At 37.1% G+C, this 12,135-nt stretch overlaps 1 protein-coding gene across 6 annotated transcripts in view; it reads left to right on the top strand.

Moving 5' to 3' along the window:
* The window catches only part of inpp4b (inositol polyphosphate-4-phosphatase type II B), a 940,291-nt gene that overhangs the window by 761,811 nt on the left and 166,345 nt on the right, over positions 1–12,135 (top strand). For all 6 annotated transcript variants that reach the window (XM_072584130.1, XM_072584129.1, XM_072584133.1 and 3 more), the window contains 2 exons: positions 814–944; positions 3,665–3,772. In XM_072584130.1, the coding sequence (XP_072440231.1) occupies positions 814–944; positions 3,665–3,772 (239 nt within the window). The remainder of the gene's footprint in view (positions 1–813; positions 945–3,664; positions 3,773–12,135) is intronic.

Genomic DNA, 12,135 nt, shown 5'->3' with positions numbered 1-12,135 from the left:
CTCCTTGGATCTTGGAGGTGATGAATTAGGCAAGATTACTTCTCTCAATCAAAGTTTAGTAACCATGATTTGAAAATTTCAGTGCTTGAGTTTGGGGGAAGGAGAAATTTGGATTTTCTTTCTACAGTCACAAAACTTGTGTCTCAGAGTTTCAAGATATTGTCTTGAGGTGCCTTGGTGTGCAACATACTGTGTGAAGAAAAGTTCAATTCTGTTGCATTTTCTGTAATATTTCATCTGAAATGTTATGCCCTCTGGTTGTATGCTTGATATGGAATGTACATTATAAATATCAAGAATATTGCAATTGTATTGAAACAATTCAATCAGAATAAGCTGTATGTCAAATAGTTGAATGTTATTGCATTTTCTAATATACTTTTATACATTTTATGAATAGAGTATTTTCAAAAAAATCTCAAGGACGAAATACTGAAATGAGTAAGTCATTTTGTAACTGTATTGATAACATTAGCTGGCTTCTTCATAGGTAGAGGAAAGGAAATGGAATTAGTTTTAAGTAAATAGTTTACCAATTTGGCCAAATGTACTTATTGTTTGTGTTCTTGACTTGTGAGAATCAGATCTGTGCTTATATGGACTGACATGTTAGGAGCTAATAAGTTCCAATTTCAGCAGCTGTGCTACAGAAACATTTCCAGACCAATTGTTGCATACTGGGTTTTATATTTCATTTCACAATGTAAAGTTTTGGATCTGCATAACAGGTTCTTTTAATGGAAATTTATTGCTATCTGTTAATAGAGTAATTGAAATTGATGTTTGAACTTATTTTTTCAATGTACATATCAGGTTGCAAGATCTGGAGGAGTTGGGGGAGCTTTCTGCTCACTGGGACACTCTGCGACAAAACGTAACCATCCATTACCAGCATATGATTAGCAGCTACAAAGAAATGCTTACAGAACTCAATAAATTCTCAGGTATGAAGCACCAGAGCAAGGAATGAAGATGTTTAATTTGTCTGGCTCTCCAATTCCAGTAAGATAAATTCAGAATTTACTGCATCATTGTCACAATTTGGAGCAAGGGGGAAATGGCAATATTCACCTCCAAAAATAATTGTGACTGCAACATTTCTTAAGTATTCACCTGAGATCTAAAGAAGGCTGAAGACATTTAGGTCAATGCTGAAGTTTAAAGTGCATTTTAACTTTGTTGAATCCTTGTTGGTTGTTTTGGACATCCATTCCCATAAAATTTGTTCAACAGAAGGTATCCTTTCTCTCCCCAAAACCGCCAATTTAAGGGGAGCCATTGCTCTCCCAGTTTGAGCTTACATGTGCATACTGCTCAGAATTCTAGTCAAATTGTAAATGCAGTTTTTGAATATACTTAGATATTTTTGCCTTGTAGGTTTGAAAAATAAATTCTTCATTACTGGTTTTAAGATATATCCATCATGAAGGGTTCATAATGACAGAAGTCCTTTCTAAACCAAATCTGCTGGTCCAACTGTCTTCTCTGATAAAGCACTGTCCGTCAACCTTATTAAATAATTGTTACATGTCCCTTCATCTTTACCTTGTCTAAATGTTTGACTGGAGGAGAAAGTGAGGACTGCAGATGCTGGAGATCAGAGCTGAAAATGTGTTGCTGGAAAACCGCAGCAGGTCAGGCAGCATCCAAGGAGCAGGAGAATCGACATTTCGGGCATGAAGAAGGGCTTATGCCCGAAACGTCGATTCTCCTGTTCCTTGGATGCTGCCTGACCTGCTGCGCTTTTCCAGCAACACATTTTCAGCTCTAAATGTTTGACTGTGCTGCCATGCCTGTTTCTCCCATACCTTCCTGTTTAATTTCCTTTAGTCAAATCCATACCCCTTCTTTCGCACTAAAAGGGGCCTAATAGAAGTCACAAATAACATAACACTGACCACAATGCATTGTCTCATGTTGATCTATATTTTAAACGTTACTCTAGAATCTCATTTGTTCAAGGTGGTGTGCCACCTTTGCTTGGTTCCATTATTGCATATTCGATCATGGCCAGAGCGTCTCTTAAATATCGGTTTCGCAATCACAGATACAAATGTTGTAACTTCTGTAAATTAATTTGCCCTTTTGTGCATTAAATGCATTTGTGCTGCTATTAAATTTTGAGTACTATTTTTGAAATTATTTTGTCTATAGATGAGGATTAGCAATTTAATGAATATTTTAGACTTCGCTATGATTAAAATACAATTTCAGTGATTGTGAATCAAATCCACTTCAATGCACAGGTATCTCTGCATGATCGTAACTGAGACAAAGCCAGTGGATAAAGTCAATCTGAGTGCTAATGTCTGACAGCATGTTTATTTGCCATCCCAGAGCACTAAATTTCATTTTTTAACTAAGAACTCCCATCAGTTTTTTCCCGACTTATCCCTTTTTCTAAAACTTGTGAACAAATTTCTTATTTATCATTTGCATTACCTTTGGGTTCTGAGAGCATGTTATCAGAACACATACAAATCTTTATTGATTTATTTTATCTTTGATATTTTGTATCCATGATGATTTACTTTTAGTGAATTATTTCTTCACTTTTAACATTTTCCAATGGACTGGTTTATCTAACACAATAAAGATCAAAAGTATAATAATAAGCACGGATATATTTGACTATAGGACATTTGAAACATTGAATTATATAGGCAGATAAATTAGAATTCAGACAATATTATAACCTAAAGCTAAGAACATTTTTATTTCTTCATGGATAATATAGAGACTTCAAGTTAAATCATTTATTCCAATATGCAGTACTGGCATTTATGAGATTATCTCTCAAATGCCTAAAGTTATCACCGTTAAAAGCTTGTTTAGATTCCTAATGAAGTTTGTCAATATAATAATACAATGTGCAATGTTGCTGCAATGTAAGGAGACCTGAGGATTGTTAAGCCTTTTCTACATTAGAGTAGAAAGTGGGGGATTGAGGCACAATGTTGCATTTGTTGTTCCAGTTTGCTGTTTATTCTGTTCTCCACTAAATGAAAGCTACCAGTTTTCACTGGCAGAGTTTTGACCATTGCATGATATCCCATGAACACAGCTGACAAATAGATAATGCTGGCATTACTTATGTTCTGAAATTACATCATAAAAACATGCTGGTGTTATAAAATGGTCAGTTGAAAGTACAGCATTGAAAGCGATCAACTTTGTAAATTTTGTTTTTCTTGTGGTTTCATATTGCTGTATCTCTAGTATTACTGGTACTAATTATCCTGCTCATCTAATAGTTTGTGCCTATACCTTCCTACTATGTGGGTTAGTCTTCATTTTTTCTTCAATTTCATCAGTAGATACTTGTTCATCCAGTCCCCCATCAGCCTGAAATATACTTCAGAAAAATGGGCAGGGACAGTTGCAGTCACCATACTCATTGCAGTTCCTTTCTTTTGAACACTTAGTACAATCAAGCAAGCGTTTATGGAAAAAGGCAGAAAGTCAGAAAGTACTAATCATAAATGGAAAAACAAGCTTGTTGTCACTCTGAGGCTGTGGAATCTGCTCAGCACTGATTATCTATGGTGTTAGAGAACCCCTTCATCTTGAACAGCTGTTTAATATCAATATAGACCAGATTATCTGTAAATGCTATACACCTCAGCTGGCTGACCAAATTATAATGTGTGTGTTTAATTTGCAGGGTCATCATTTAAACCGAGCTGCAGCAGAGGAGAAAAGAAGCTTGAATTTATTCCAGTTAATTTGCATTTACAAAGAATGCATGTACAGAGTAGTTCGACCAAAACTGGTAAGGTTTTTGTTAAATTTTAATAATTTTTCTGATCTGTGTAATATCCATACTTTTAATTATCTCAAAGCTTTAAAGATTTTTCAAAAATATTGCAGTAATTAATTTGTATTTTAATATACCATGTCAGCTTTCATTACTTTTGTAAATGTTCTTGGGTGAGATAAGAGAAATTCCTTGCAACTTACCTCTGAGTTCTTTTAGCGTAATATTTAAGAATGCAGCATTCTAATAAATGGCAATTTGTTGGAAGTGGGTAGTTTGGAGCATCAAGTCCATTTGAATACAACAAATATATATTTCGGGGGAAACAAAGGCATTTTCCGAGATCAGTAAAAGTTAATTTTGTTTTTGTCCTTCATCAATGTGTTACTATTGGACTTCTCTAATGTCTCAGTTGCTAAGTGCTCTGTATGATGCTGAGCCATGTCATCCAAGAAGGATCCATATTCTGTGGTCAGTGTTGGATTAGTTTTCTCAGTTTTCTATGTTTTATGAGTTTTGGCACCACAGGGTTGAGGAGAGGCATAAAACAAAATTGCAGTGCACTTAGTCCTGATTGATACTCCTGAGAGTCGTAGTGCAAAATGAGGATGTGCATGCCAGGTGAGGACAGGATCAGCCTCAACTGCCCCACCCCTCCCAACCCAAGAAGGCGAGGTTGCTGGACAATCGTTATTTTGCTGCATGATAAGGCCAGACTCTTAAAGATGCTGCTGCCATTGAACTGTAGTTCAGAATCAGGCACTACCTTCAGAGGGGAAGGGAGAAAATGTAATAAATGTAACCATGTCGATGTGAGTTTGCTTTCATATGTTCATGCGTATATGTGGTGTGTCTAAGGAATAGAATGTTTTTCATAATTCCTAGGTATATTACAACTGCTGAATGCCATATTTCCATTGTTTCTCAACATTTAATTACAAGTATATGTAGATTTATGGTAGTACAATATCACTAAGGAACCTTAGCAATTTAGTCATTTATGTTTTCTCTTCTTTGAGTCCAATGTTTCAAAAAATGGATTAACAAATTGGACTGAAAAGTGAAAGGACAAGAATATTGGTGATGAATACAGTCAACAATTTGCAATTGCATCATTAATTTGCAAAGTGCATATTTTATTAATGATCAGTTCAGGTTCTGGAATTTGATCCCTTCTTGGGGGTGAGCACAGAGGAGGGTAAGTACAAAGTTTCCTGTCACTGACCAGTGCATCAGTTTTCCAGCATCAACTTGTTCCCAGAGATGGGATTTGCATGGCAGAACTACTCACTATCAAGCAGAAAGTAGTCAAATATGGTTCTTTAGAGACCTACGAAACAAATATTATTAGAAGCTGGCTAGAGTTTTCCAGTCAGCCTTCCAACCCCCTGAGGATTAGGTCAGCTGCCTGGAGGTAGCCTGGTAGCAGACTAGGGAGCCAGCACTCAGGGTGGTTAAGGATCTTCTACACCTGTGTGGCTTCAACTGCATCCACAAGTCACCCTGTGTACTATGCGCTTTTGATGCTTGCGCTCTCTCTCACTCTCTCACACACAAAAAGCTAGATGTGTTTCTAAATTGGAGTGTGTGCCCTGCCTTAATAAGGAAGATCACAGCTGGATGATAAATTCCCACGTGGTGCAGGCTTCTAGCCCTGGAATCAACACTTACCTGGGTGACATAGTGTCTCTAACATTTCTGAGGAAAGAGGACAGCCTTTATCTCCACCACTCCATCCATCAGGATCTCCAGGTCCTTGTCAGAGAACCTGGGGTGCTATTCTGCCTGTATCAGCCTCATTGTTTGGGTATCCTTGAATACCTGCATTGTGAATGGTTGCACCTGGCTTGCAGTCTTTAAACTGGTGAGCAGCTGGCTGATTGCTAGAAGGTCCCAGTCCTGACACCATTGAGTATTTCAACCATTGCTCTGCGTAAAATTGTATGAGAGCACCACCAAGGATACAGCATGCAGACTTAATGATGTAAACCACGTAAAACTGCATGAGAGCTCAGAGACAGAAACCTTCCAAGAAACTCCCTGAATTTGTCACGCAGCCAAAATTTAGCAAAATTCAATCCCATATCTTTATTTCAACTTAATTCCAATTTCCCCAGATTGTTCTAAAAATAAGCTGTAGAAGTTCCAAATTCTAATTTTGAGAGCAAGAATATTTTGGTTTCTGTGTCAGATGAATCAAGGCAATTTTATATGACTTTGAGCAATCTAATCATTTAAGAAATTTGTTTTCGCTGTACTTTATTTGTTTAATCTATTGGCTGAGTTTTTATGTCTATGGTTGTGTCTGTTTTATTAAATGTATATGTTTGTGCTGAACACGACGATGTAATGGCCTTCTGTTTGTTGTTAATTGTGATGAAAAGTTAACTTTGTTGTAAACAGCGCGACAGCTAAATCTGACTGGAAATTGGCTAAATATCATGGAGTGTTTCTGTCCACCAGGCTGAGTGAATTTTCTCTCATGATTGTCCCAGTTTCACCTCATTAACTAGGTACATGCCTATATAGTACCTCACTTGCCTGATACTAGCCTGACTCTTCTTTGTCTGTAGGTGGTCATAGTAGCCACTGCTGGGGCATCCTGGGATATTTAAAAGACCATTATGTACCCTGTCAAGCATTAGCAGTTTAAAAATGCCTTGCACATTTGTCCTAGATATAGCAGATTGGGGAAAGCAGCATCCCACCTTGCGTACTGTAATTGGATCAGATATTTGCCACAATGATGTGGTGAAACTATTTCATATCAGATGCTAATGTTGGTTGGGTGAAGTTGCTGCACATGGAGTGTGCCCTAAGGTGTTGCTGGTGGGTGTCCAAGATGGCAGTAGTAGAATTCCTACAGTGCAGTAAGAGGCCATTCAGCCCATCAAATCTGCACGGACCTCACTGCCTCAGAAAGACAGCCAACATCATGAAGGACCTCACCCACCCCAGTTGTAATCTCTTCCAATCTCTTCCATCAGGCTGAAAATACAAAGTTTAAACATATGTACCAAAAACTTCAAGAATAGCTTCTTTCCCACTGTTATTAGACTTCTGAATGGACCCCTCAAATTTCAAATCTAACATTGATCTTGTTTTTTATGCACCTTCTTTGCAGCCATAAATTCTTGGTGTCTACATTGTATCCAGGTGATGGGAGAATGGGAATCTGTATTTTAATGGGACCAGATTATGTAGTAATGAGGGTGATAATGAGTGATACTCCATACAATTAGGCCTTTCACCATTCACTAGCGAGAATCTTATCTTGACATCCAACACTTGGTTAGAAAATGAGACTTTTTGATCTTGATGTCAAGAAAGTCCTTGCTCAACATAGACATCTCACTCAATTTTCCTAAATTTCTTGCCATGTTCAGAAACTGGGAAGATTGTGCCCTACATTTTTTTTTGAAACAGATAGCTCATCATAACTCTTTGACGGTATTCATCACAAAATATATATTAGGATTTCTTAGAAATCGACATGAATTTTGACTTTGATGGGATGTGGCAAAGCAATCTTGTTGGTGTTTTCCCAAAAGACCTGAATAAAAACTAATGTATCAGATTAACCTTGATATGTTGTAAATTTTTATTCACAACACTGCTGTGACACCAAGTGTTGCATTTCAAAGCAGCCAAAAAGATAAATGTGCAATAGCATCTAAAAAACTTCACAATATCTTTTATTTATCTCCTCATTATACATAGACTGGACTTTTAAAAGTCCAGTCTATGTCCAAAGTATCACAGACATGTGGTACAGACAATTTTATCACTTTCAGGTTGGAATTGATAGCATCTATCAGGTCAATTAACCATGCTGATTTTCTCAAACCTACAAAAACCGCGAACAGTCAGGAATCAACACTCTTGTGAAAAATCATCTAATCAAGTAACTTTAAAAAATTAATAGGCTACCAATTTATCACAAAATAAGCAAAGTACATATGACATTTTTTCGACATTGCTTTGATAACCTAAATTATTTGACCTACTGCACTTTCTCTGCTTAATAATTAACATGCTAATATAAATTATCTATAATTTCAGAGTTCTTAAAACAATTACAAAGCTATCCACAAGAAAACCTATTGTGTGTTAGAGCTCCCTCTGTCTGGCACATGGATTTTGACATCTTTTCCGATTCTGCAACCAAGAATCCTCCCTGCCAATATCTTTTAGACTAGTATGCACAGAGTCCTATATCCAACACAAATGTTTTGTGCTTTGACTTAAGACTGGGCCTTTCTGTCTCTTCAGAATTTAAAAAAAATTATTTCCTGTCACAATATTTTAATTCTCAATCACTCCTCAGACTGTTGCCTGTACATGCATGTGTGTGGGTGTGCAATATATTAAAAACGTTAGATCTGTATGTGCTTTGAAACCAAATTCTCATATCAATATTTGCAGTAAGACTCTATGTACAGTTGTCACACTGTAATTACTTCTTGCCAATGCTTCAGCTTCACAGCTGTAAGCAGGAAAATCTCTTATCTCCCATCAGTTAATGTTCCCTTTCTCAAGTTCATCTAAGCTTTTGTGTTTTATTCTGTGTTATGAATGTGTTCCATCAAATAACTGGAAAATGTATAAACTGAGGATGGTTCCAATTATGCTAAGCCTTCTTACTCCTTAGCTTCATCAGAAAACTACAAAGAAACAAGAGTAAGACTCTCAAACCTGCTCCTGCGATGTGATTGAAAATGTAAATATTACAGTGGAAAAAGAATTGGAAGTAACCTCCAGCTGGAAAGCCAATACATTGATCTTTATGATGACAGTTTGTGTTCTGATATTATCTTTGATGTAATGGCACATTCCAAGACACTTCAAAGGAGCATGATTGAACAAAATCTGGCACCAAGTCATAAAAAGAATTGTTTGGATAGGCGACCAAAAGCTTAGTCAATGACACAGTTTTAAAGGAGTGAAAGAAGAGGAATAGAGTTGGAACATATAGGTAATGAATTTCCCAGCTAAAGATACTATCTCCAAATAGCAACTAGTTAAAATTTTAGATGTTTAATGGTCTTAAAGGAGCACATACCTCAGAGGATTGTTAGATTGGAGGAGTATACGAAAGTGCAGAGAAACCAGGCCATGGAAGGACTTGAAGCAAGGGTGAGCTTTATGTGAGATATCTGGTCCCTCAGGAAATTGAGGGATATTGGGGATGGATAGGAAAGTTCAATCACACCCCAAGATCAGCCATAGTTGCATTGAATAACAGAGAAGACCTGATGGGCCATATTATCTATCCCACTTCTGTTTCTTGTGTCCTTGTGAATTAAAATGGAGGTGAGTTTAACCAAGATCTAATATATCACTCACAAATACAATACTATGAAAGATTAATAATGTATGAAATAATGAAACACCATCATTGTTATTTCAAGAGCCATTGTTCAAATTGTCAAACATAATGATCATCATGTGCTCCTGTTGGCCTTTTGATCTAGACTATCCATAACTGGATAGTTGCATAGCATTTCATGGTAACAGCAGCCCTACTTCTAATGCTGAAAAACTACTTGGTCAAACATCTATTTGTTTTTTTTTCGTTTACCTTGTTACTTTTCTCAGTGACTTTGAACTTATGCTTATTTGGAGACCAAAATTGTTTCAGGCCCCTAAATGTAATTTAGAATCCCAATATAAATATTTTAATGAGACATCTTCCTGACATTTGGTCCAATCAAAAACTGCATTCGACGTAACTTGTGCAAAAATGAGTTTCTCTCTATTCACATGACAGGGAGATAAAGTATCTCATAGGTTCTGCCCATTGTGGATAACTCAATTAAGCATGAAGGATATAGGATAAAGGGCAAAGAATGGATTGCTATTATTTGGCATTAGGTAAAAACAAGGACTGCAGATGCTGGAAACCAGAGTCTAGAGTAGAGTGGTGCTGGAAAAGCACAGCAGATCAGGCAGCATCCAAGGCGCAGAAAAATCGACGTTTCGGGCAAAAGCTCTTCATCAGGAATAGAGGCAGGATGCCTGCAGAGTGGAGAGATAAATGAGATAAATAAATATTTGGCATTAAGTTGGCATTGGGGGATATAAGGAGCCATAGGAAAGGATGGGGTCATCTAAAATGGGGCTCAGATAACAGGAGAATATGAGGAAAATCTAAATTCAAATCTAGCACAGGCTGCTGCCATTGTCTCTAATTTAAATAACTTGCATCTTATCCCAGTGAAACAATCTGGAACCTCTAATCTCGAACAATCGAATCTCACAGATTTCAGAACAGGTCACACAACTACCTTTATTTTGCCTTCTAATTTGGAACATTGTCTTAATTAATTTAATATCATATAAATCACATAATTGGAACAAGAGTTTGATCAGTGGATTCTTAGGTCTATTCACTGCCAAAACAGGTTCAGGGCATTGGGAAGCAACTTTCATGAAATGATAGGAAACCAAACCACTTAAGGCAGTTTTTGTCTCTACTTAACTTGAGAATCACACAAATTCATAATATGATATATTTATCTTATCAATTTGTGAGTGTTGTTGTTTATTTAAAGGCTAGCTTTTTTTATATATACCAATATATATATTTATATTTCTTCATTTAGCTTCTTGTAGCATTGAATTTTGTATTGTTAGAATGAATTAGGTTGGAAGAGAGAAGTAAATAGCAGAAGCAAATAATAAGAACTTAGGCATAGGATGGTTGATTTGAAAGGATTCAACCTGAATTATATAATGTATCTGTGTCTATTTATCAGTGTAAGATAACATTGGGATTGACATTTCTGAGTGGTATGTGTAATGCTTACTGAAACAAACAATGAAACTGTGTTTTATATATAAGAGACCATATACATATGAGAAAAAGAATGTTTTAATTGATATAGAGTACCTGCCAAGCCGTAAACTAAAGTACTTCATAGAAAGTAAAGAACGTCTTGAACTGTCGTAGAAAAATATGATAACCAAATTATACAAAGCAATGTTCCACAATTAATGAGACGAATAAATAGTTAATCTATTTTTTGTTGAGGGAGCTGTGTTTGTCAGGGCACTGGAAAAACTGCCTTGTGCTGCCTCAAACAGGCATAGTTCCATCTGGGAGAGTGAACAGGTTTTTAGATTAACACAATAACAAAGAGTTCCTTTCAGTCATACACTGAAGTGTGACCATAGACTGTGTGTCCAATATACTTGAAAGCAATACCAAATAATTGACATTTGACAGCACATTGTGTAGTGAAGTGAGTGATGATGGTTGATCATTCAAGAGCACCAGATTGGTCTTCCAGACATTAAGAGAATAGCATTCTTTGACTTGTAATGCCATAGATAATTAGTAGGTGTGTACTTTAAAGTTTTATTTTCAGCATGTAACCTTTCTGAGAGTGGTTCCAGAAAATAAATGGAGGGAGGTGTTATGGGGAAAATCACCAGTCTCAGAGTCAGAGTCTGGGTTCAATGACAGAGTTTATTGTACAAGGAAATACCGGAGCTCCGAGGAGAGAAAGACTCCAAGAGCATAATGGTCAGCTGTGATTTTTCTTTCGATCTGGAGCACATGTCGAGATACTTTTATACATCATGTGATACAAAAGGTCATTGATGAGATTATTGTCTTTGTAACATGATTTGTTTATGGCAATCGTTGCAGCATCATAGTTTCGCAACCGTCATTGTCAGTTCCAGTGCAGCCTTTGTTAAGTTCATCACAGTTGTTGTTAGTTTCAATGAAGACATTGTCAGTTTCAATGTCTGCACGGAGGTCTATTGCTGTAATAATGGACACTAATCGCTCTTCCTGAGAAGGATGTTTACTGCAGCCCTGCCTATTCGCACTTTGTATTGAGCCTGAATCAAGCTGTTGGCATTTCTATCAAAGATGTTGGCTGGACTCAGACACATCAGCAAGCAGTGTACATTACTCATGTGTGTTCTCTCCCACACCCACCTTAAACTAATCAACTAGGTTGTGAGTGCATTGTGCTGGCATTCTGCAGGCAGTGTCTATCTTTGCTGTGCTAATTGATAATCCACTGCATAACGTGTCTACTGTGTGTAGAGTCTGAGTTCAGCCTGCTCTGTATTAATTGTTTCCAGAGCTTTTGAGGTACTATTAACTAAGATAGTCAGGCCACATACAAGGTAATTTCAATTTTTAGCGCTGATGACCCCTGCAGCGCCCCCCCCCCCCAAGATAGATATCTTAGATAGATATCCGAGGAATCCATATCCCAGTGATGAGCCCAAAGTGGTGGGGACCTGCCAGTCAGCACAGAACTCCTGACTGATGGAGAGGGTCACTATCCTTCTCCGAACATGTCCCCCGCTGGAGCATGGTACAGTAAGGGGTGCAATTGTCTCTGCTGAGAACAGGT

Source organism: Chiloscyllium punctatum, chromosome 14 (assembly GCF_047496795.1).
Source record: "Chiloscyllium punctatum isolate Juve2018m chromosome 14, sChiPun1.3, whole genome shotgun sequence".
Taxonomy (NCBI): Eukaryota; Metazoa; Chordata; class Chondrichthyes; order Orectolobiformes; family Hemiscylliidae; genus Chiloscyllium; species Chiloscyllium punctatum.
The sequence above is the reverse complement of the archived record's forward strand: the minus strand, read 5'-3'. Positions and strand labels throughout refer to the sequence as shown.